This window comes from Capricornis sumatraensis, chromosome 5, assembly GCF_032405125.1.
Source record: "Capricornis sumatraensis isolate serow.1 chromosome 5, serow.2, whole genome shotgun sequence".
In the NCBI taxonomy this organism is placed as follows: domain Eukaryota; kingdom Metazoa; phylum Chordata; class Mammalia; order Artiodactyla; family Bovidae; genus Capricornis; species Capricornis sumatraensis.
The window spans coordinates 53,316,801-53,344,095 of NC_091073.1; the positions used below are offsets into that span (position 1 = coordinate 53,316,801).

Consider the following 27,295-nt stretch of genomic DNA (forward strand, 5'->3'; position numbering starts at 1 on the left):
GTAGGAATGAAAGATGCCCTAGTCATTATGTTCTTAGTAGGAATGTTCCCGTATTTGTTCAGACTTCAGTTATGTTCTATGTACAACTAACACTTATAGTTTCAAAAATGCAGATTTTTCTTTGTATCTTGTCTTCATAATAAGGAAATAACTTACTAAATCATATAAATTGATATACGATGTGTCTAACAAATGAAGAAAGTATTTCTTCCCCCCTTCAAAAAAAAGGAATTAATAAAAATGGTTTCCTAGAAGGGGCAGCTGCAGTGTTAGGAAGGAGGCCCAGGTGAGAAGAATAGAGTTAGAAGCAGTGAGTCTCTGTGAATCATACAAATATTTTACATATTTCAAAGTAAATTTAAATTTACAGGAATGAAAAAAGCAAACTCAAACTAAGCACAAATACAGAAACACATAAAACCAATGGTACGTCAAATTAGTCAGATAACCATACACAGGAAATTAATTATTTCAAGAAATTTTTAATTACAGCATTCTGACTGTAATAAGATACATTTTAGGGGCAAGAAGAGTTGCACGTCTCTTTGCTTAACAGATGTGTTACGTCACTGATCTCTGAAGAAGGCTTTCTTATCTCTCCTTGCTATTCTTTGGAACTCTGCATTCAGATGCTTATATCTTTCCTTTTCTCTGCTTTTCACTTCTCTTCTTTTCACAGCTATTTGTAAGGCCTCCTCAGACAGCCATTTTGCTTTTTTTCATTTCTTTTTCTTGGGGATGGTCTTGATAACTGTCTCCTGTACAATGTCACAAACCTCCATCCATAGTTCATCAGTCACTCTATCAGATCTAGTCCCTTAAATCTATTTCTCACTTCCACTATATAATCATAAGGGATTTGATTTAGGTCACACCTGAATGGTCTAGTGGTTTTCCCCACTTTCTTCAATTTAAGTCTGAATGTGGCAATAAGGAGTTCATGATCTGAGCCACAGTTAGCTCCCGGTCTTGTTTTTGCTATGTGTATAGAGCTTCTCCATCTTTGGCTGCAAAGAATAGAATCAATCTGATTTCGGTGTTGACCATCTGGTGATGTCTATGTGTAGAGTCTTCTCTTGTGTTGTTGGAAGACGGTGTTTGCTATGACCGGTGTATTCTCTTGGCAAAACTCTATTAACCTTTGCTCTGCTTCATTCTGTACTCCAAGGCCAAATTTGCCTGTTAATCCAGTTGTTTCTTGATTTCCTACTTTTGCATTCCAGTCCCCTACAATGAAAAGGACATCCTTTTTGGGTATTAGTTCTAAAAGGTCTTGTAGGTAGGTCTTCATTGAACTGTTCAACTTCAGCTTCTTCAGCATTACTGGTCAGGGAACAGACATGGATTACTGTGATATTGAATGATTTCCCATGGAAACAAACAGAGATCATTCTGTTATTTTTGAGTTTGCATCCAAATACTGCATTTCAGACTCTTTTGTTGACTATGATGGCTACTCCATTTCTTCTAAAGGATTCCTGCCCACAGTAGTAGATACAGTGGTCATCTGAGTTAAATTCACACGTTCCAGTCCATCAAACTTCACTGATTCCTAGAAGGTCAGTGTTCACTCTTGCCATTTCCTTTTTGACCACTTTCAAGTTGCCTTGTTTCATGGACCTAACATTCCAGGTTCCTACGCAATACTGCTCTTTATGTCATCAAACCTTGCTTCTATCACCAGTCACATTCAAAACTGGGCAGAGTTCCAAAGTATAGTAAGGAGAGACAAGAAACCCTTCCTCAGCAATCAACGCATAGAAATAGATGAAAACAATAGAATGAGAAAGACTAGAGATCTCTTCAAGAAAATTAAGAGATACCAAGAGAACATTTCATGAAAAGAAGGGCTCAAAAAAGGACATAAATGGTATGAACCTAACAGAAGCAGAAGATATTAAGAAGAGGTGGCAAGAATACACAGAAGAACAGTACAAAAAGATCTTCATGACCCAAATAATCAGGATGGAGTGATCACTCACCTAGAGCCAGACATCCTGGAATATGAAGTCAAGTGGGCTTTAGGAAGCATCACTACAAACAAAGCTAGTGGAGGTGATGGAATTCCAGTGAACCTATTTCAAATTCTGAAAGATGATGCTGTGAAAGCACTGCACTCAATATGCCAGCAAATTTGGAAAACTCAGCAGTGGCCACAGGACTGGAAAAGGTCAGTTTTCATTCCAATCCCAAAGAAAGGCAATGCCAAAGAATGCTCAAACTACCGCACAATTGCACTCATTTCACATGCTAGTAAAGTAATGCTCAAAATTCTCCAAGCCAGCCTTCAGCAATACGTGAACCGTGAACTTCCTGATGTTCAAGCTGGTTTTAGAAAAGGCAGAGGAACCAGAGATCAAATTGCCAACATCCGCTCGATCATAGAAAAACCAAAAGAGTTCCAGAAACACATCTATTTCTGCTTTATTGACTATGCCAAAGCCTTTGACTGTGTGGATCACAATAAACTGTGGAAAATTCTGAAAGAGATGGGAATACCAGACCACCTGACCTGTCTCTTGAGAAACCTGTATGCAGGCCAGGAAGCAACTGTTAGAACTGGACATGGAACAACAGACTGGTTCCAAATTGGGAAAGGAGTACCTCAAGGCTGTATATTGTCACCCTGCTTATTTAACTTATACGCAGAGTACATCATGAGAAACGCTGGGCTGGAAGAAGCAGAAGCTGGAATCAAGGTTGCCAGGAGAAATATCAATAATCTCAGATATGCAGATGACACCACCCTTATGGCAGAAAGCAAAAAGGAACTAAAGAGCCTCTTGATGAAAGTGAAAGAGGAGAGCGAAAAAGTTGGCTTAAAACTCAACATTTTAAAAACTTAAGATCATGGCATCCGGTCCCATCACTTCATGGCAAAGAGATGGGGAAACAATGGAAACAGTGAGAGCCTTTATTTTGGGGGGTCCAAAATCATTGCAGATGGTGACTGCAGCCATGAAATTAAAAGACACTTCTTGGTAGGGAAGTTATGACCAACATAGACAGCATATTAAAAAGCAGAGACATGAGTTTGTCAACAAAGGTCTGTCTAGTCAAGGCCATGGTTTTTCCAGTAGTCATGTGTGGATACGAGAGTTGCACTATAAAGAAAGCTGAGCACAGAAGAATTGATGCTTTTGAACTGTGGTGTTGGAGAATACTCTTGAGAGTCCTTTGGACTGCAAGGAGATCCAATCAGTCCACCCTAAAGAGATCAGTCCTGGGTGTTCATTGAGGACTGATGTTGAAGTTGAAACTCCAATACTTTGGCTACCTGATGCAAAGAGCTGATTCATTTGAAAGGACCCTGATGCTGGGAAAGATTGAGGGTAGGAGGAGAAGGGGACGACAAAGGATGAGATGGTTGGATGGCATCATCAACTCAATGGACATGAGTGAGGGTAAACTCTGGGAGTTGGTGATGGCCAGGGAGGCCTGGCGTGCTGCAGTTCATGAGGTCACAAAGAGTCAGACATGACTGAGCGACTGAACTGAACTGTGTTGCTTCATAGCAATAATGAAACGAGATGCATTTTAGGATGCTGCAAATGAAGTTTCTCTTCACAAACAGAACAATGACAGGTGTATAATTGGGATTAGAGGTCTTTCCTACTGCTGCTCAGTAAAGGAGAGAGATAAGACAACTCCTCACTAGAAATGAACATGGCTGAAACTCAAATTCTGATATCTATGCAACAATTCTCAATGAAAGAATACAAGGTTTATTGAATAAAAAAGTCATTCTGTACCCACAGCAGTGAAAATAGAAGGTCAACCTGGAACACAATGGGCCAGAGAGTAAAAAAGTGTTTAAAGAACAATGGAGATTAGGAAGCTTCCACAAAACAAATCTGAGAGTATCTGATGGGTCAAAATAATACCAATGATAATAGTTTATAAAATATTATATATTATATATAAAATATATACTATATTATATATGAAACATTAAAATATAAAGTATATAAAATATTATAAAATATTGATTTAAAAATATTCCCTGAGCTCAAAGTTAAGAACTCAAGTGTTTAAAAAGGGTGGGAACTGCTCTTTACAGTAGACTGTCAGTTAATAAGAGCAAAAGACATGATCAGTTCAGTTGCTCAGTCGCGTCTGACTCTTTGCGACCCCATGAATTTCAGCACACCAGGCCTCCCTGTCCATCACCATCTCCCAGAGGTCACTCAGAGTCGTGTCCATCGAGTCAGTGATGCCATCCAGCCATCTCATCCTCGGTCGTCCCCTTCTCCTCCTGACCCCAATCCCTCCCAGCATCAGAGTCTTCTCCAATGAGTCAACTCTTCGCATGAGGTAGCCAAAGTACTGGAGTTTCAGCTTCAGCATCATTCCTTTCAAAGAACACCCAGGACTGATCTCCTTTAGAATGGACTGGTTGGATCTCCCTACAATCCAAGGGACTCTCAAGAGTCTTCTCCAACACCACAATTTAAAAGCATCAATTCTTTGGCGCTCAGCTTTCTTCACAGTCCAACTCTCACATCCATACATGACCACAGGAAAAACCATAGCCTTGACTAGACGGACCTTTGTTGGCAAAGTAACGTCTCTGCTTTTGAATATGCTATCTAGGTTGGTCATAACTTTTCTTCCAAGGAGTAACCATCTTTTAATTTCATGGCTGCAGTCACCATCTGCAGTGATTTTGGAGCCCCCCAAAATAAAGTCTGACACTGTTTCCACTGTTTCCCCATCTATTTGCCATGAAGTGATGGGACCAGATGCCATGATCTTCGTTTTCGGAATGTTGAGCTTTAAGCCAACTTTTTCACTCTCTTCTTTCACTTTCATCCAGAGGCTTTTTAGTTCCTCTTCACTTTCTGCCATAAGGGTGGTGTCATCTGCACATGTGAGGTGACTGATATTTCTCCCGGCAATCTTGATTCTACCTTGTGCTTCTTCCAGCCCAGCGTTTCTCATGATGTACTCTGCATATAAGTTAAATAAGCAGGGTGACAATACACAGCCTTGACGTACTCCTTTTCCTATTTGGAACCAGTCTGTTGTTGCAACTACCAACTAGTAAAATAATGAAATGAGGAAATGATTATAAGGTGTAAAATGCTATGGGGAACAGGATATTTCACATGGTGCAAAGTTATGCACCCAAAGTTACTTACTGATTACTAAGAAAAGAGTACTTTTACAAGCAGCAATCTGGCATACACTTTAATAACAAACAAGCAACAATGAGACAGACTGACATGATTTTGATGCTTCCTGATATGATGTAATGGGAAATACACATCATCTTACCAGTTTTTTACCTTGAATGTAATAATGAAGAAACAATCAGACAAATTCTGAGTGTGGGGTTTGCTGAACATGTTAATGCCATAAAAGGTAAAAAAGATGCTGTTTTTTTTTTTTTTATTAAAGCAGAGTATAAACAAGACAACCAATGGAATAGCATAATGGCTAATTGGTTCCAGTTGGGACGGGAAACAGCCATAAAGAATATTTTATGGAACTAACTTAAAAATACTGAATGTGGATTACATGCAAAATAATATTAATGTATCAATGTGAAATTTCTTGAGGCTAATGCCTAAGAATGTTACTGGATATGATATACATGCACAGCTCTTTGCACATGTTAGAATGTTTCAACATAAAATGAGGATTTTAACCTCAAATTGAAAAGAACACATTTCAATTCAAGCTAAGCTTAAAGACTAGGTAGTACAAGAGCCCATCAATGGTTAGAGTCTATCCTACTTTTACAGAGGGCAAGAATCAAGAAAACCAGAGGCTATGTTAGTAAGCTTTTCACTCTAGTTTCTCAACAATTTCAAGTTAAGGCAAGAACTACATGCTTCTTTTTTTTATTCTTTGCCTTGCCCTGTGACTTGTGAGATCTTAGTTCCCTGAACAGGGACTGAACCCGAGCCCCAGCAATGGAACTTCTAAGTCCTAATCACTAGAACACCAAGGAATTACCTACATGCTCCTTTAGTAAAGAGATGTTATTATTTTTTTACTCTGATAATAGTGGAAAGCAGTAACAAATAGAAACATTTAGGAGTTTAAAATATGAATACTCCTGTTCAAAATCTAGGTCTAATTAATTTTTCAAATTATTTGCAATGTTGTACAAAGAATATTAAGTAAAAGTGTACATGAACTGGAGAGGTAATACTGAAACAATATGCAGTTATCTTAGATGTTACATAAAGAATGAGCTTGTAACAGTGAGGAAAAGGCATGTAGTGCATTGGTAAAAAGTAGAAAATATCAAATTACTCGAATATGTATAGCTTTGTTTTATTATAAAGAATTATAGAATGCATCAACCCACTACTCTTACAATAGGTACGAGCAGAAATAGAAAAAGGTATTGTTTCCTGTCAGCAATTATTTGGAAGAACTGAGGCACCAAAAAAAACTAAGATCACAGTCACTGGTTCCATTAGTTCCAGTGGCTTCATTTTTCTTGTTTATAGTTGAATACTTAAGGACTTTTATCCTCATACACTCAATACATCTTGCTGAAGAAATAAACATAATAAAAAATAATCAACATAGAACACCTGTAAAGGGAGCAAGAATAACTAAAACAAAAAACTGATGCCATTATCCACTGTTTTATGAACCTCAAAAAACAAAATTAAGTGTTTTAAACTAAGTTTTATTAATGCAATAGAAGAAACTAAGAAGTACTCAAAGAAACAATACTTGAGTAACTTCTAGTTAATGGAATAAAATCATTTTCTTGCCTTTGTCTCTTAAAGGACAATGGAAAAAAGAAAAAAAAGTAGAAAAAAATATCAATTTCTAACAAACAAAGAAATCAATTAAAAACTTCAAACTTTAGATTATGAAGCATATATGCCAAATGCTATAGATAAATCAAAATGAACAAGGAAGCAGATAGCTGACATCCTAGATCATTAGCAAGGAACAATCTGCTCCTAAAATCAACTGTAAGAATTTAGATAAGCTATCCACCAATTCTTTGCTTAGAGCGAAAAGGGACAGACATAGATGGGCCAGGAGAGAAGCCAGAAAAATGTTCAACGTTGCAGAATAGGGAAGAGAGAAAAGCAGAAGGAGAAACCATTATAAAATGACATTTACAGTGTATGAGAATTATGCACGAAGCAGGGCACCCAAAGCCAGTGCTCTGGGACAACCTAGAGGGATAGGGTTGGGAGGGACATGGGAGAGCGGTTCAGATGAGGGGTACAGATGTATACCTGTGGCCAATTCATGTTGATACAGGGAAAAACCATCACAATGTAGCAATTATCCTCCAATTAATATAAATTGATTAAAAAAAAGAAGTACCCTCAAGCATAAGGAAACTGAGCTATTTAAAATTCTAAAAGATGATACTGTTAAAGTACTGTACTCTATATGTCAACAAATTTGGAAAATTTAGCAGTGGCCACAGGACTGGAAAAGGTCAGTTTTCATTCCAATCCCAAACAAGAGCAATGCCAAAAATGTTCAAACTACCATTCATTTGCCCTCCTTTCACATGCTAGCAACGTTATGCTCAAAATCCTCCAAGCTAGGCTTCAGCAGTACGTGAACCGAAATCTTCCAGATGTACAAGCTGGGTTTTGGAGAGGCAGAGGAACCAGAGATCAAATTGACACCATTTACTGGATCATGGGGAAAGCAAGGGAATTCCAGAAAAACCTCTACTTCTGCTTCATTGACTTCATGAAATGCTGACTGTGTGGATCACAACAAACTGCAGAAAATTCTTAAAGAGATGGGAGTACCAGACAGTTTACCTGTCTCCTGAGAAATCTGTATGTGGGTGAAGAAGCAACAGTTAGAAGTAGACATGGAACAATGCATTAGTTCAAAATTGAGGAAGAAGCAATATAAGGCGTGTACTGTCACTCTGCTAATTTAACTTATATGCAGAGTTCATCATGCAAAGTGCGAGGCTGGATGAATCACAAGCTGGAATCAAGATTGTCAGGAAAAATATCAACAACCTCAGATATGCAGATGATATCACTATAATGGCAGAAAGTGAACAGGAACTAAAGAGCCTCTTGATAAGGGTGACAGAGGAGAGTGAAAAATCTGGCTTAAAATTCAACATTAAAATACTAAGATCATGGCATCCGGTCCCATCAGTAAGTCAATAAGTGTTACTCACTCAGTCGTATCCAACTCTTTGCAATCCTATGGACTGTAGCCTACCAGGCTCCTCTGTCCATGTGATTTCCCAGGCAAGAATATTGGAATAGGTTTCCGTTCTCTTCTCCAGGGGACATTCCCAGCCAAGGGATCGAACCTAGGTCTCCTACACTGTAGGTGGATTCTTTCCCATCTAAGCCACCGAGAAAGCGCTGATCCAATCACTTCATGGCAAATAAATGAGGAAAAAGTGAAAGCAGTAACAGATTTTCTTTTCCTGGGCTCCAAAATCACAGTGGAGAGTGACTGTAACCATGAAACTAAAAGACGCTTGCTCCTTGGAAGTAAAGCTATGACAAATCTACAGAGCATATTAAAAAGCAGAGACATCACTTTGCTGACAAAGGTCTGCATAGTTAAAGCTACGGTTTTTCCAGTAATCATGTACAGAAATGAGAGTTGGATCATGAAGGATGAGTGCTGAAGAACTGACACTTTCAAACTGTGGCTGGAGAAGACTCTTGAGAGTCCCCTGGAATGCACGGAGACCAACCACTCAATCCTAAAGGAAATCAATCCTGAATATTAATTGGAAAGACTACTGCTGAAGCTCCAATAATCTGGCCACATGATGTGAAGAGCCAATCACTGGAAAAGATCTTGATGCTGAGAAAGACTGAAGACAAAGCAGAAGGAGGCAGCAGAGGATGAGATGGTTAAACAGCATCACAGACTCAACGGACACAAATCTGAGCAAACTCCGAGAGATAGTGGAGAACAGAGGAGCCTGGCAAGCTACAGTCCACGAGGTGGCAAAGAGCTGGATGTGACTGCAACTCTACAACAACAAGGTAGGAAAACTATGAAAGGTAAAATGAGGTGAAAAGGAAAGAAAGAATGTAAGGTTTCCACAAGAAACTGTCTGAATGGCTTTACTGAGAATCAAAATAAGCTCTAGAATGGTTCAAATTTTGAGGCAAGAAGCATTCCAAAATTAATAGGAAATGACAAGATGGTGAAATGTTATTCTAGACAATAATGATATTACAAAGAAATAAAACTAGAGACCACTACCTAATGAACAGAGATGTAAAACTCAACAAAATATTAGCAATTAAAACCCAAGAATGCTTAAAAGAATTTTATACTATAATCAAGTGGGATTGGAAGACTCAGGAAGAATCGGCCAAAGACGTCCTGGAATTAATCAGTTATATGCAGAGTATATCATGAGAAACACTGGGCTGGAAGAAGCACAAGCTAGAAGCAAGATTGCCGGGAGAAATATCAATAACCTCAGATATGCAGATGACACCACCCTTATGGCAGAAAGTGAAGAGGAACTAAAAAGCCTCTTGATGAAAGTGAAAGAGGAGAGTGAAGAAGTTGGCTTAAAGCTCAACATTCAGAAAATGAAGATCATGGCATCTGGTCCCATCATTTCATGGGGAAACAGTGGAGACAGTGTCAGACTGTATTTTTCTGGGCTCAAAAATCACTGTAGATGGTGATTGCAGCCATAAAATTAAAAGACGCTTACTCCTTGGAAGGAAAGTTATGACCAACCTAGATAGCATATTCAAAAGCAGAGACATTACTTTGTCAACAAAGGTCTGTCTAGTCAAGGCTATGGTTTTTCCAGTGGTCATGTATGGATATGAGAGTTGGACTGTGAAGAAATCTGAGTGCTGAAGAATTGATGCTTTTGAACTGTGGTGTTGGAGAAGACTCTTGAGAATCCCTTGGACTGCAAGGAGATCCAACCAGTCCATTCTAAAGGCGATCAGTCCTGGGTGTTCATTGGAAGGACTGATGTTGAAGCTGTAACTCCAATACTTTGGCCACCTCATCTGAAGAGTTGACTCACTGGGAAAGAGTCTGATGCTGGGAGGGATTGGGGGCAGGAGGAGAAGGGGACGACCAAGGATGAGATGGCTGGATGGCATCACCGACTCGATGGACATGAGTCTGAGTGAACTCCAGGAGTTGGTGATGGACAGGGAGGCCTGGCGTGCTGCAACTCATGGGGTCGCAAAGAGTCAGACACAACTGAGCGACTGAACTGAACTGACACCAAGGTTGTAAGAGACAAGGTTCATAAATATAAGTCAACTGTTTTCATATATACCAACAATGAACAAGGGGAATTTGAATTTGATAACAAAATACCATTTACATTACTCCTCATTCCAAATGAAATACGTAGGTATAAACAGGGCTTCCCTGGTAGCTCAGATGGTAAAGCATCTGCCTACAATGCAGGAGACCTGGGTTCAATCCCTGGGTCAGGAAGATCCCCTGGAGAAGGAAATGGCAACCCACTTCAGTATTCTTGCCTGGAGAATTCCATGGACTGAGGAGCCTGGTAAGCTACAGTCCATGGGGTAGCAAAGAGCTGGACACGACTGAGCAACTTCACTCAGGTATAAATAAACCTAACAAAATATAGACAAAAACTATATGAGGAAAACTAGAGAAGTCTGATGATAAAAATCAAAGAGGAACTAAATATATAGAGAGATATTCCATGTTCACAGACAGAAGAAACAATATTATGAAGATGTCAGTTCTTTCCAATTGCATCTACAGATTCAATGCAATCAAAATCTGAATTCTAGAAAAAAATGTTTCTTCTATCAACAAACTGATTCTAAAGTTTATATAGAGAGGAAAAAATCAGAACAGCTCACACAATATTGAAAAAAAAGAACAAAGTTGGAAGACTGACTAGCCAACTTCAAGACATTCTATAAAGCTTTAGTAATCAACACAATGAGGTAGTATTGGCAAAAGAAGAGAAAAATAGATCGATGGAACAGAATAGTGACTTCCCAAATATACCCACATAAATACAGTCAATGCCCTTTTACAAAGAAGCAAAGGCAATAAATTTGGCAAAGGCAGAATCTTCAACAAATGATGTTGGAATAACTGGGTAACCACACGCAAAAAAAGAATCTAGACACAGATTAGACACAAACTAAGATCATGGCATCCAGTCCTATCACTATGGCAAATAGATGGGAAAAATGTGGAAACTGTCAGATTTCATTTTCTTGGGCTCCAAAATCAATGCAAACACTGACTGCAGTTGTGAAATTAAAAGATACTTGATCCTTTGGAAGAAAAGCTATGACAAAACTAGACAGCATATTAAAAAGCACTTTGCTGACAAAGGCTCATATAGTCAAAGCTATGGTTTTTCTAGTAGTTATGTATGGATGTGAGAGTTGGACCATAAAGAAGGCTGAGTGCCAAACACTTGATGTGTTCTCCAGCAACTGTGGTGCTGGAGAAGACTCTTGAGAGTCCCTTGGACAGCAAAGAGATCCCACCAGTCAATCCTAAAGGAAATCAATCCTGAATATTCATTGGAAGGACTAATGCTGAAGCTGAAACTCCAATACTGTGGCCATCTGACATAAAGAGCTGACTCATTGGAAAAGACCCTGATGCTGGGAAAGACTGAGGGCAAGAGGAAAAGAGGGCAACAGAGGATGAGATGGTTGGATGGCATCACTGACTCAAACGACATGAGTTTCAGCAAACTCAGGGAGATAGTGAAGAACAGAAAACCCTGGCATGCTGCAGTTCATGGACTCGCAAAAAGCTGGACATGACTTAGCAGCTGAACAAGGTGACACAGACCTCACATACCTCACCAAAATTAATTCAAAATGGATCACAGACCTAAAAGTAAAAACATCAAACTGTAACATGCCTAGGAGATAACATATGAGAAGACCCAGACGACCTTGGGTATGGCAATGACTTTCTAGATAGAATACCAAAGACATGATATGAAAGAAATAACTGATAAGCTGGACTTCATTAAAAACTTCTATTCTGGAAGAGACAAATAATCAAATCTGCAACTTGATTTTTCATATAAGGATGCTGAGAATTATCTATATTGATAAATTTATTACCATAAATATTATATAGCAGTCTAACTGAGTCCCTTGGACTGCAAGAAGATCCAACCAGTCCATTCTGAAGGAGATCAGCCCTGGGATTTCTTTGGAAGGAATGATGCTAAAGCTGAAACTCCAGTACTTTGGCCACCTCATGCGAAGAGTGGACTCATTGGAAAAGACTCTGATGCCAGGAGGGATTGGGGTCAGGAGGAGAAGGGGACGACCAAGGATGAGATGGCTGGATGGCATCACTGACTTGATGGACGCAAGTCTGAGTGAACTCCGGGAGTTGGTGATGGACAGGGAGGCCTGGCGTGCTGTGATTCATGGGGTCGTAAAGAGTCAGACACGACTGAGTGACTGAACTGAACTAATAAATAAGCCGGCTTATTCATTTTCCAATGAAGGAGAGACTGTTTTCATTGTTTAACTATTATGAATAATAGTAAAATAAAAATTCTTATAGAGATGTGACAGAGTTTATTTAGGGTATACTCTTACCAAGGCAATTATAAGATCATAAGGTACACCCATTTTTAACCTTATTGATCAGTACAATAAAACTCAATTAAGTGGTTGAAACCTTTTCTTCTCCTACAATCAGAGTATCAGATATTTAGTTCTGGTCTCAGATTTTGCCAATTTCACAGAGAAATAGAATCTTGAATCATTTGTATTTCTCTAATAATTAGTTCACATCCTCTAAGAAGAGGCTAAACATCTTTTTGTGTTTATTGGATGTGTTCTTCTGTGATTTGCCTATTCATATTCATTATCTATTTTTCAACTGAGTTATTTACCTTTTTCTTAGTGGATTACAAACTTTCAGGTACATCTTGGGTAGCATATTTTCCCATGTAATTATAATAATGTTATTTTTTAAATTTTGAAACAAAAACATAAAGAAAATTTGAAACTATAGTAAAACATTTTTTCTTGAATCATTAGGGAATAAGTTGCTGACATGATGCACTATCACCCCTGAATGCTTTAATGTGTATTTCCAACAAAAATGACATTGCTATACATAATCTCAAAATAACCAACAAGATTAGGCAATTAACATTAACCCTGCCAATGTAATATCTTTAAAAATAACAGTGATTACTCTTTTAAAAACAATAAAGAATAGGATTTCTACACTAAATCGTGGTATTCACTCCTCAACAGATGACAATAAGGCTTGAAAACACTTCATTCTTTCCAAAAAGGGGAGCATACATTAGGACAGACAGCAGGTGAATAATTGCTTTAATTTTTTCCCCCCATTCTTGACAACACAATAGAGAATGAGACTAAACTCCTTCTGGAAATTTAAACATTAGATCAAACTTTCTGAAAATAATTGCTGGGAAAAGCTGAGAGGGAAATCTCCTCTGGCAATTTCTTTTCAAAGCTGTCCTCCTGGGATGGTCTTAATACAGACTTATTCAGAGGCTAGGGCGAACCTTTAAAAATCCCTTTAAGATCAAAGATTTTTTTATCTCTTTTTATCTTGTACAAATTATTTATGAGGGACATACTCTGTTATTTAAAGTTATGTTTATATAGCAAACATAAAAATAATAATCAATGGCTGGAAATGTTTTAGTATTAGCTCTGCATCAAGAACTGTTATTAACTTGATATGGACAAGTCTATGATATTAGAGTATCCTGTTCAATACAAAAATGGGAAGAGGAGAAAACTTTTTTAATAGGCATTAAAAAACACTCTGGGGAATTTTTTCAACAGTCTGAATAAAATAAGGCAGTAAAACTGAAGAAAGAAATGGAGTCAAGACAGATTTGTCTGTCTTTAAGTAGAAGAAAATAAATAGCATGATTGTATGTGATGGGAAAGAGATACAATGAAAAGCTGATGATGTGGTAGAGAGAAGGGATCTATGAAAGCAATGCCTTTCTTTGAGTGATGGGATCTAAGGCAAAAGTAGAGTATTTGACTCTTTTAGGAGCAAGTACAGTTCACCCATATTAACAGGAAAGACGAAAGATTTTAAGGAGAGAAATGCAAAGTTAGGGTTGCTTAGGAAAATGGGAGGCACCCAGGACATGCAGTCTCTCCTCTCTATGAAGTGTGTTATATATGTGAATGTCACCATCAGGCATGGTTTTGCAGGAAAAGGGTTGGGGACTGCTGTCTTGAATCTACCTGCCTGGGTTTTCCTTCGATTTTGCTATAGTTGTAATGTTCCCAAAGCTTTATCAGCATCTATCTATCTCTACACTCAGCTTTTATTGCTCCTGAGTACCAGAATTATACATGTCCAGAAAGATAAAGTATAATAGAGATTGTATTTCCTTAAAAAATATTTTCTGCCTCAGTAAGAAGTACATGTGAGGATAAGGATTTCAGAAAGAAAAATGTGTTCCTTTTTTTCCCTTGCATCTGTTTCCTCTGAACTAAATAAAGCCACAGTTTATAGTTTTTATCTAGAAGTTCTGAATATACCAATTGGCCAGTTCAACTCACTGATTAGACAAAAGTTATAAATAAATTCTAAAGCAAAATTTCTTCTCTCATTTTCTGTCTACTAAAAAGTGAGTCATTAGTTTACTTTGAAACTTGAATGCTTCACATACTATTCAAAGGACTTTTCAGTTATAAATAAATAAATGAAGCTAAATATAAACCACATCCATACCTCTCACAGCTGACTGGGAAGGCTGAGTCAAAACTTTGATATCTAATGCACTGTTGATATTTTCTTCTATTGCAGCACAATATCCATCCACAACATTGGTAATAGTGTCCTTCAAAGTTCCAAGATTATGGAAAACCTGAAGAGCGGTTCCGACCTGGGTTGGATTCTTTAAAAAGGTGGTGGTGGGGTGGGGTGAGAAAAGATATAAATAGGAAAAGAAACAAAATAAATATAAATCTACAAATCTAAGTGGTACTTGAGCAGTTACTATAATATTTTTTAAATTATTATAAACAAGAACAAAAATAATGTATTTGGAACAAGTATTATTTTTAGTCATTACTTACTTCATAAAAGACAAAGTTAAATACCATGTGTATGACTTCCTCCCTTTCCCTTTTCCTCCTCCTTTAAAGGATAATCACAAAATAAAGAATCTGTTATATTACTGGAGCTTACTTGAAATTTCCCATTAATCTCTATGAAGAGAGCCATGTAAGAATTAACAACCCTTATATGTGTTTAGAAAGAAATAAATTGTGCACAGTAAACTGCAGGCTAAGCCTTGTGAACTGATACTACTATTCACTGTATTATCTTCTTTCATTCATTCACTGAAACTATGAATATATATATAGAGAGAGTGCCCACTATGGGGTCTATCTTGCTTCTATCTGCGACAACTGTAGTAGTAAATAAAACCAGTTGAGTTTCTGCCCTTATGGAACTTATATTTACTGAGAAATCTATAAACAATAAATATAAGAGCGTATTAGGTAGTGATATATGCTATAAAAAAGAAAGCAGGGAATAAAAATAGAGAATGATGTGGATTATTATAGAGGGAAGAGCCAGAGAATGCATCTCAAAGGCAGTATTTAAACAGAGATCAACATCTGGAAAATATGGGGAAATACAGATCTGAGCAGGGGTATCAACAAAAGAACCAAGGTGGAAATATGCTTGGAAGCTAATGAAAGAGCAATCAGGCCATGGTGGTGGCTGGAGCAGATAGGGGTAAGCAACGATGGGGAAATAGAAACACTACCGGAGAGTAGATTCAGTTCACAGTGATATAAATAAGCTGCTGGATTTGTCATTAAGTAAATGACTGAATTAACAAGGTATATCTACATCAACATAGTTATAGGTTCAAATAGATGAAATTCCTCTTTCATTTATGATTCAGCATCTGTCATTAAAGGCACACAGTTAAAAAGTGAGATTATTTCACTAACATTTTCTTGACTGTTGAGTATAAGTAACACAAAATATTATTTCTGAAGTCTACTGGTGATAGTAAGAGTACGTGGCACACACACACTCAGCAGTAGGGTAGGATCAGCTTAGAGACAAGATCAGGAAACATGGTTGGTGAACACCCATTTTAGACTTTTTTAATTAAACAAGAAAAAGTAGCAAATGGACATTGTTTCATATTAAAACATGTTTTTGCTTTTAGTAGATATCAAGAATGAAAATTAGGCAGCTATAAAGACATTTCCCTTATCACTATTCAAATTCTATATAATCTAAGAAAGCACTACCTGACCAATTTCAAAGAATATCTTCACCTTAAAAACCAGAATATAGACACATATTATAACATTATATTTATTGCCTTTATTATCCTCAAAGGATCTGAAAATCACAGTTTTTCAACATACAGGTTTTCAGTAACTTTCAATAATTATGTAACTTCAATAGCTTACAAAGAATGTACATTGAAAGTTATATGCATATGTTAACTGAAAACAGTTGGAGTCTTATTTTACTTGAGAGATCTAGTCAAAATTGATCAGTCTTCTTAAGTTTCTACCCCAAAAATTAACCACCAAAAACTTTCAAAACAGTAACATGTACAGGGCAAGATTAAAGAAGTATCAGAATGGTTATCATCAAAAAGACAACAAGTAAGTATTGGCAAAGATGTGGAAAAAGGGGAACCTTCATGCACTGTTGTTGAGAATGTAAATTAGTGCAGCCACTATGAAAAACACTACGGGGGTTCCTCAAAAAATTACATAAGTAACTCTGAGGAACTCCGCTTTCCCCTCTGTATCCTGAATTCATAACTCTTAAAATGATGAGGATAGATAGATTTCCAAAGCTGGCTGAAGTTCCTTTTTTTTTTTTTTAATAAAAATGTAGCCAACAAGATCCCAACTCTAAAATTCCGATTCAGCTGGATCAGACTGAGGCCTGGTTATTACATTTTAAAGCTCTTCAGATGCAGCCACCTGGGAACCAACATTTGGAAACCACTTGACTAGATGACTCTGCCAGACTTTGAAAAATGAGAATCATTTGTTCATGTGAAAGATAGGATTTTCTGGTAAAAAGAAGCAAATACACAGAGAAATGACAGGAAAATTACAGTGTATCCTTAAGGAGTGGTATATAGATTTTACTGCCAGAAGTTTTGCATATGTGGGGGGGGAAAAAGATAACATTGAACAAGCAAATAAGCGTCTGGTCACTGACAACCTTGGACTGCATTCTGTGAAATTTCTATTTAATATTACTGGTAACAGAAAAATGATTCATGTAATAAAATTATCATAATCTAAGATGTTTGAGGAAATAAAAATAATTACATCAGCTCTGACAATAATTTTAAAAAAGAAAAGAAGGAAAAATAGCTTGAACTAGGGAGTTGCAATTAAAAACAAAGAACAGGACAGACAGGAGAGATTCTGAAACACTGAAAGGAAACTGTCTACTGACTGACTATGATGGACAAGAGGGAAGGAAGAGTCTACCATATATGGAAGCTTCTTCAAGTGTGGGGGCCTGAAAGGACAGAAAAAGAAAAAAGAAAATCAAAAGAAGGAGATCATTTGGGCAAGTGGGTGGACGAGTGGTGGGATGAGAGGGTGAACGGCTGTTGTTAATGAAGTGCTCACTGTGAGACACGCGGAGTCTCAGGTGCCAACGGAGCGTTCTCAGTTGGAGAGGAGAACGCTTTTGAACTGGATAATCATAGGAACCTAGACTGAGTAGCAAGCTAAATTGATGTAATAAATAATACAGAATGTTGGAAACTTTTAATCACAAAGGGAATAAAGAAGAGAACTGGTGAGAGTGAGAGAACAGAAATGGGGTGATAGAATCCTCTAATCAGAGTAACAACTAGAACATTAGAAAAACTGGGAATGAAATCATTTTGTCTAGCTATGATTCCAGCAAAGAATACCTCCTAAATATAATAAACATTAGTGTTCTTTTTCCATCATCCTCTCTCATCACAGACAAATACCACATATTTGACCAGCAGAATTTTCTGGGTCCTTATTAGTAATAAACATCAGGCTTTCAGCTCCCTCATCTGTAAGATGAGGGGACTGGACTAGATGAATTCTAGTACCCTTGCCAATACTAACATATGATTGTACTATCATTCAGTGTACATCATTTACTCGTGCTAGCACTGTGCAAAGTACTGAGGATTTAAAAAAAACTGAAGCAAATACTGTCCCGTCTGACTTTTCAGTATCTATGGTCTGATGGGTGATAAAGACAATTAAAGCAGCAATTAGAATGTACTATGATATATTAGAGGAGAAATGGATAGTTTAATAGGAGAGGTGATTAACTCAGAATTGGGGAGGGAAAGAGGGATAGAGGAGTCAAGAAATTCTCCTTAAAGGAAGAAGGCCCAGCCTAGACCAAAAGTGAAGTTGTCATGGTAAGGTGTTAGGAGCTGGAGATAAGGAGGGCTCGAAGATTTACAGAAGGAGTCAGGAAAACCACTCCAAGCAGAGGAATAGCACATACAAAAGCCTGTGAATGAGCACACTGTGGAAATTAAATTGACTAATATCATATACTACACAAATACCTAAACCAATGCAGGTGCCCCTATCAATCTCAAACTTTTGGTAAATATAAAAGAATTACCTGAGGGAGCTTGTTAACTAAAAACAGACACATAAGGAAGACCTGCGATTGCTGGTAAGTTTTCATTTTTTTAATCTGAATGCTGGTTATGTATGTTTGTTCGCTTTGTGAAAAATTCATTGAGCTGTACTCTTATGAGCTATGTACTTTCCTGTTGATTACATTTCCACCAAACAGGCTAAAATAAGAGGGTTAAGAGCATCAGGAAAAAAATGCACATGCTTGCCACCCAAGTGTCCACTGAATGGATGAAGAAAATGTGTTATTCAGATAATGAAATATTATTTAGTCTTAAAAAGAAATCCTGTCACAAGCTACAACATGGGTGAACATATCATGCTATGCAAAATAGACCAGTCACAAAAAAATACTGTGTGGCTACATATTATAAAGATAATACTATTTATATATTATTTATATGAAGACTGTATACAGACAAATTCATAGAGACAGTAGAACAGTGGCTGCCAGGGACTCAGGGATAGAGAGGGATAAGAATTGTTCAGTAGACACAGTTTCAGTCCAGTGAGACTTCTGGAGACTAGATGTGTGATGTCAACTAATATAAACATATCTAATGCTACTGAATGCTAACGGTGACTGATTTCATATTAGGTGTATTTCATTGGAATTTAAAAATGCATATGCTTGGATCTCAACTTCAGATACACTAATTTGATAGGTTTAGGAATGAGGCCAAAGAATCTGGATAAGTATGATAAACCTAATTTTTCTACTGCAGTCATCCAGTAAGGCCTTATTATGAACCAAGCATTATTTTAGGGGCTTTTACACATGTGAGGTCTAATCCTCCCCAACAAAACATTCAAAGTAGCTGTACTGTTCCCTACTGAAAGAGAGGGAAACTGAGGAATAGAGAAGTCAGCAGAAGCTCCAAGACAACAAAGAATAAATGGCAGAGCAGGGATTCAAACATTAAAATGTCTGGATTTTAAAGTTCATGCTTCTTCCAAATAACAACAGTTATTTGCAAATAACCATTAGTACCAATTAAAGTCTGACTTTCCTTAAGCAGTAAAATAAAATTTGAAAGTAACTAAGGAAAACGGCCAATAAGTGCTGTACATACAATATCCTCAAGTTTCAAGTTTCCCTGAAAACTGCCCATAAAAAAATTCCTTCTTTCCTGGTACCCAGGGCCACTGTGTTCTCTGTGAAATTTGATGGTTTAAATTCAGCAGCAAACAGTTAACTCTTTGCCACACTCACCTGGCTCCCCATGCTCTGCTGCAAATCCCAACTTCAACAAAGCTGAAATCAGTAAAATCATAAACTGTCCTTAATAGAACACTTTCTCATCTCATAGGCAAACTGTGCAAACACAACGTGAACAATTCACTGCCCCTCTCGGACCTGCCTATTCTTTGGGCCTATTTTCCCAAAATTCCAAGATTAGCTCTAGGACTTCCCTGTTTCTTTACACCACCTACCCAAATCCCTCTTTACAAAATCAGACCCATTCCTGGTACTTCTTAGGAGGTCTACATTCATTGGCAGGTTCCACCCTGATCTGTGGATTCAGTATACTACATGAAGATGCCTTCTCCCCTAGGTGAAAAGTGAAAGTGAAGTCGCTCAGTCGTGTCTGACTCTTTGCGACCCCATAGACTGTAGCCTACCAGGCTCCTCTGTCCATGGGATTTTCCAAGCAATAGTACTGGAGTGGATTGCCATTTCCTTCTTCAGGGGATCTTTCAGACCCAGGGATCGAACCCAGGTCTCCCGCATTGTAGACAGACGCTTTACCGTCTAAGCCACCAGGGAAGTCTCCCCTGGATAGTAATGTTTAAAATGGCCTCCGTATCCACTTATTTTCTTTTGTCAACACAACATAAGTAGAATAAATATTACAAAGTGCACTTTACAGTTAGGTAACTAAGGTACTAAGAAGACAGGCCCAAAGCGGGCCTAGCAGGCCAGTCTCAGGCCTCAGTCCCTTCACTCCCTACTCTTCCACAGCTCACCCTGTCACCACCCGACTCTAGATCTCCAGATATACCAGTTTTTCGGGCATTTGTAAGAGATCTCAAAACAAAATGAACACATTTGAAAAATACCATGCTTTCTAGAAAGAAATAAACTACTGACAAGGAGCAATGTCTTCTATTAGGTACAAAAGTAATTGCAGTTTTGGACCGTGAGTTTTAAATCATTAAAACTAGGCTCAAACATATCTTTTTTAATCAACACATTTTTGCCAATGAGAAATAAGTTGGTTTATTCCTGTAGTATAAAAATCCATACTTCAGGACTCAATGAACTCTTGGGAAGTATTTTCTGTCTCCTGCTGGTTGTGGAAGTGTTTTCCCTGTAAAAAGTTGTCAAGATGCTTGAAGAAGTGATCAGGTGAATACGGGAGATGAGTCAAAACTTCATTGCCCAATTCATTCAATGTCTGAAGTGTCACGTGACATGTGGCTGGGCACTGTCATGCAGAAGGATCAGGCCCTTTCTGCTGACCAATGCCATCTGCAGGTGTTGCTGCATTCGGTGCATCTCATCCATTAACTGCAGAACATATTTCTCAGATGTAATGGTTTCTCCAGGATTCAGAAAGCTATAGTGGATCAGACGGGCCGCAAACCACCAAACAGCGACCATGACCTTTTTTTGGTGCAGGTTGGGCTTTCAGAAGTGCTTTGGAGCTTCTTCTCTGCCCAACCACTAAGCTGGTCATTGATGACTGTTATATTAAATTCACTTTTCGTCAGACTTCACAACCTGATCAAGAAATGGTTTGCTGTTGTTGAGCACAATAAGAGACGATGACACCTTTAAATAATGATTTTTTTAATTTCTGCTCAGTTCAAGAGGCACCCACTTACCAAGTTTTTCCACTTTTCCAATTTGCTTCAAATGTCAAATGACCACAGAATTGTGGACACTGAGTTCTTAGGCAATTTCTCATGTAATGGTGAGAGGATCAGCTTTAATGATGGCTCTCAGTTGGCCGTTGTCAACTTCTGATGGCAAGCCACTTCTCTCTTCATCATCAAGGCTTTCCCCTTTGCAAAAGTTCTTGAACAACCACTGTGCTGTACATTTGTTAGCAATTCCTGGGCCAAAGCATTGCTGATGTTACAAGTTGTCTCTGATTCTTTACGATCCATTTTGAAGTAAAAAAAAAACTCGAATTTGCTTTTTGTCTAACCTCATTTCTCATAGTCTAAAATAAATATAAAATAAATAACAAATAATAAGTCATGAGCAAAAAACAAAGTGAGAAATGCACATTAAAATGATAAATAGCATAACCATATTTATCTAAGAATGTACTCCAATATCAAGTGGCCAGGTTCAACAACACAAAATTGCAATTACTTTTGCACCAACCTAATAGACAAGGTCTTCTCTTTAAATGAGAGTCAATATTCTAACAGTAATTTTCTACAAATTGTCAATGAGACCTTCAATAAATCACTTAACCATGTATGAAATTTTCCAACTTCATAAACTGTAATATAAAATGAGATGAAAGACAATATAATAAAGTAGATCTATTTCAGGAGTAGATCAAAACAGACTTCTACCTTTTCAAAAACATTTCAGAAGATGGCATTTTCTTATTAAACTAAAATTACTTCTTCTGCTTTGGAAATGAATACATATAAGTTTTTTTCTTTCTGTAGCATTACATGGGAGGGAAAAAAAAAAAAACCCACAAGAACACAATCAGAAAAGAAGCAAAGTTGTTTAGGATCCCTAAAAAGCTTGCCAAAACAGGAACACTGTAACCAAAGTAACAGCTGGTGCTGACCTAATGGAATGGAGAGATAGCAAGACTGCTGCAAAGATTGTGCCATAAAATAGCAAGCAACGTTCTTGTGTTAACTATAGATAATACGAGGTGACCTCTGTGAGCATACAGTATTAAATCAAAACTATGACAGGATTTTAAAAGCTTCATACAACTGAAATTAGAAATGGAAAAGGTGACAGAGTTTGATTTAATTGAAAACAAAATGCAAAAATCATATAAATGTTCAAGACCAGGATTCCACTCTGCAAGGATCAAATAATCCTGTGCCAAAAAGACTAACCATCACCTTTTACTTTTTTCCCTAGTGAACTAGCTCTTTATCAGTTAACTTCTCTTTCTTTAGGTTTCATATAATTAATAGATGTGCTTAGTTACTCAGTAGTGTCTGACTCTGCGACCCCATGGACTGCAGCCTGCCAGGCTCTTCTGTCCATGGGGATTCTCCAGGCAAGAATACTGGAGTGGGTTGCCATGCCCTCCCCCAGGGGATCTTCCCAGCCCAGAGATCAGATAGAAGCCAGGTATCCTGCATTGCAGGCAGATTCTTTACTGTCTGAGCCACAGGTTTAATATATAAAAAAATACAATGAGCCGAGGGAAGGAAAAGGACAGGTAAAGAAAATAAAATTCCCTGCTGCTATTCAGTTTTGGTTATTAGTGTGGTTTCAGGACTACAGGATTTCCTCAAAGTTTCATTAGTAAGCCATTTCATGCTCAACTAAAATAAGACAAAAATAAGAACCCTCAGAATCACATTTAAAAGGGGGAGTGATAGAGAAAGGTAGGGAGGGAGGTGGGGAGGGAAATCATCTACATGTCCCCAATCTCTGAAAAACAGACTAATAGTGCGAAAAATGCAAAAATTTTTCAATTTCAGTTCAAGCAAAAATTTAAAGAACAAGTATCTTCCACTATACAGAAAATCCTTACTGCTGAAAAAAAAAGCTTATTATTTTCTTTTTTATAGCATAGAAAGGATACAAATCTAAGAATTTTTATCGCTAAGCAGATAATTTTTTAAACCACTCCCTCAGTAGAATACATATTTAATAGAAGTAGGCTAGTTTTCAGGTAAATTTAATACAGTAAAAAGCACAGCAACTTAATCATGCACAGTAACTAAGGAACTCTAAAATCCAAATATTTTATTTCTCAAGAGTAGTGTTAATAAATTCACAACACTTCATACATAACAAGTATATAACAGGTCAAAATATTTATAGTAATTTATAATATCTCTGTACCCTAACATGATACATACATTGGATACTTTTTTGAAGCTATGTCTAAAACACTGAAGACTTAATGGAGCCCCAAGGGAGATTACAAGTATTGAAGGAAGGGAGAATCACATTAAATAATGCAATTTAAAGGCAAGAATTATATTAACTATCTCAGTTGTGATCCAGAGCTTACCAGAGGCTTTTCTGATTCAGTAGCATGCAGTCCACTAATGCTTGATATGTACTTCTCAGCTAACCTAATATAATTATTTCAGAACCTGTTAACAATCAGCAGTCAACAGTGCATAACCCAAATGAAATTAAGAAACTAAGAACAACGCTTAATAGTGCAGCATGATCTTATCAACCAAAAATCAACTTTATTCTAGCCCTTTCTGTGGAGCAGGGAAAAAGGATGGGGGAAAATGAGCGTAAAAAGAAAAAGGAGAAAAAAGAATGAAAGTGAACATGCACTGAAAGAGGAAAGTTCTGCAAAAAAGAACAACACAGAGAGAGCCTTAAAAAATGGAGAAGGTAAAAACGATCAATATACAAAAAATGGTCCTTTTAACTTTCAAATTTTTTTTATCAAATGAATCTGGAGAGCACAGGCCACACAAATTATAGTTTGGCATTAAGTAAAAGTTTTAAAGTGATGCCAGTACTCAGAATAATATTCTCATCACTTTAGATAATAGTAGATAATATTTCAAGGACACTAAAGATGTGTTCAATAATAAAATGAATTTTATAGGAAAACAAAAGCAATCATGAGACATTAATATTGCAAGCACCCAAATCTTACTTGAACACAAATTTTTAACTTAAATGTGCATTTCTGGCTTACTTTTAAATAAAGCAATACAATATAATAATTCTGGCCATTCCTTGTTTTACCAAATATATTTATGGCAGCCATTATTAGGTATTCCCTAAAAATTCTTTCCCTCCTCCTTTCTTATTATTGAAACCTAATTTTCTCCATGGAAGTCAATGTGCACACGCTTCATGAGCAGCTTAAGCCAATGTGACAAATTTGTTCCTCTCTGTCAGGTTCTTGTCTTCATAGTCCTCCAGACACTTGGGGTGACTGTGAGACCTAACTGGTCAGTAAGACATAACAATACGTCTGCTGGGGCAATTTTGAAAAAGGATTCTGTAACATGTCTTTTGGCTGGCAGCTGACACTGCTCCATCTCCACACTGTGAACACAGACTAATGCCTGCAGTGTGACAACTATCTTGTGACCATGATATGACAAGCAAGGGGACACTAAGGAAGGCAGAATGGAGAGAACTGCATGCTTGTGAAGCAGCTGAAACAATGTTACCACCACCCACATCCAGACAAACCCTGTTTAAAACTCTGTTAGTCTAGCTTGTTGCTACAGTACTCTTAGTTTCATCCATCACCAAATTGATGAAAACACAACACATAAAAACATGTGAATCCATAATAATACTTTAAAAAAAAAAGAGAACAAAATTATGCCCCATTTGCTACCAGGAAAGTGACTTAATAAATAAACTCCTTACTCTGTAAGTTGGTAATAAAAGTGCAAAATCTAAATATTTATCCATCATTTTAAAAACGAACTGCAGTTCAAGGTAACCAAGCTCCCTTTCAATTAGTAAGAAAAAATTCTTGTTTACAAAGAATCACAGCTAACAAGTACAAACTAATAATAAAAACAGCAAATCACTCTTTCACAATATCTGATGAAAAAAAAGATTTGGGCAAAAATCATCAATAGATATTAAGACCATTAGGAGAAAGACTGTGAATTAAATGTTCTCAAGGTGCCAAAATACATTCAAATTCACAATGAAGTAATTCAATGGAAGAAAAAAATAATCTTTTCCAACAAAAGGTGCTCAAACAATTGTGTATCAGATGTTCAAGTTGGTTTTAGAAAAGGCAGAGGAATCAGAGATCAAATTGCCAACATCTGCTGGATCATCAAAAAAGCATGAGTTCCAGAAAAACATTTATTTCTGCTTTACTGACTATGCCAAAGCCTTTGACTGTGTGGATCACAATAAACTGTGGAAAATTCTGAAAGAGATGGGAATACCAGACCACCTGACCTGCCTCTTGAGAAACCTGTATGCAGGTCAGGAAGCAACAGTTAGAACTGGTCATGGAACAACAGACTGGTTCCAAATAGGAAAAGGAGTACGTCAAGGTTGTATATTGTAACCTGCTTATTTAACTTCTATGCAGACTACATCATGAGAAACGCTGGGCTGGAAGAAGCACTAGCTGGAATCAAGATTCCTGAGAGAAATATCAATAACTTCAGATATGCAGATGACACCACCCTTATGGCAGAAAGTGAAGAACTAAAGAGCCTCTTGAAAGTGAAAGAGGAGAGTGAAAAAGTTGGCTTAAAGCTCAACACTCAGAAAACGAAGATCATGGCATCTGGTCCCATCACTTCATGGCAAATAGATGGGGAAACAGTGGAAACAGTGTCAGACTTTATTTTGGGGGCCTCCAAAGTCACTTCAGATGGTGACTGCAGCCATGAAATTAAAAGACGCTTACTCCTTGGAAGGAAAGTTAGGACCAACCTAGATAGCATAATCAAAAGCAGAGATATTACTTTGCCAACAAAGGTCCATCTAGTCAAGGCTATGGTTTTTCCAGTGGTCATGTATGGATGCGAGAGTTGGACTGTGAAGAAAGCTGAGCGCCAAAGAATTGATGCTTTTGAACTGTGGTGTTGGAGAAGACTCTTGAGAGTCCCTTGGACTGCAAGGAGATCCAACCAGTCCATTCTAAAGGCAATCAGTCCTGGGTGTTCATTGGAAGGACTGATGCTAAAGCTGAAAATCCAATACTTTGGCCACCTCATGCGAAGAGCTGACTCACTGGAAAAGACCCTGATGCTGGGAGGGATTGGGAGCAGGAGGAGAAGGGGACGACAGAGGATGAGATGGCTGGATGGCATCACCGACTCGATAGACGTGAGTTTGGGAGAACTCCAGGAGTTGGTGATGGACAGGGAGGCCTGGGATGCTGCAATTCATGGGGTTGCAAAGAGTCGGACACAACTGAGCGACTGAACTGAACTGATAAGAAAAAGGTGAACCTTAAACAGTATACATAAAAATTAAAACATAAAATTATAAACTTCTAAAATAAAACACAGGAATAAAGCTTTCCAACATTAAGGTAGGCAAAATTTTCTTATATAACATGCAAATGAAAGCATGGGTAAACTGGCCTTTATCAAAACTAAAGAAATTTGCTCTTCATAAAAGATTACATCTTTTGGAAAAAAAAAATAAGTTAATAAAAGCCTGATCAAGTAGGCCTGATCAAGAAACAGGAAATAGCAACAAGGATATACTGTACAGAATAGGGAAAAATAGCCATTATTTTACAATAAATTTAAATTGAGTATAATCTATAAAAATTCTGAACCACTGTGTTGTATGCCTGAAACCAATATAATATTATAAATCAACTACACTTCAATTTTTAAAACATTTTTAAAAAGATACAAGAAACAGGGACTTCCCTGGTGGTCCAGTGGTTAAGAATCTGCCTTGCAATGCGGGGGACATGAGCTCACTCTCTGGTCTGGGAACTAAGCCTTTAGGGTCTGCATATCTCAACTACTGAACCCAATGCACCCAAAATAAATAAATTTTTAAAAAAACAGGAGGAAGAAACAAGACACAATCCAAACAAAAAAAAAAT

General features: G+C 37.5%; 1 protein-coding gene across 8 annotated transcripts in view; it reads right to left on the reverse strand.

Moving 5' to 3' along the window:
* COG5 (component of oligomeric golgi complex 5) overlaps positions 1-27,295 on the reverse strand; it is a 275,606-nt gene that overhangs the window by 117,306 nt on the left and 131,005 nt on the right. For 6 of the 8 annotated variants that reach the window (XM_068973071.1, XM_068973072.1, XM_068973070.1 and 3 more), the window contains exon 8: positions 14,683-14,848. The exons of the other annotated variants lie outside the window; for them this stretch is intronic. In XM_068973071.1, coding sequence (XP_068829172.1) covers positions 14,683-14,848 — 166 coding nt within the window. The remainder of the gene's footprint in view (positions 1-14,682; positions 14,849-27,295) is intronic. 8 annotated transcript variants of the gene reach the window in all.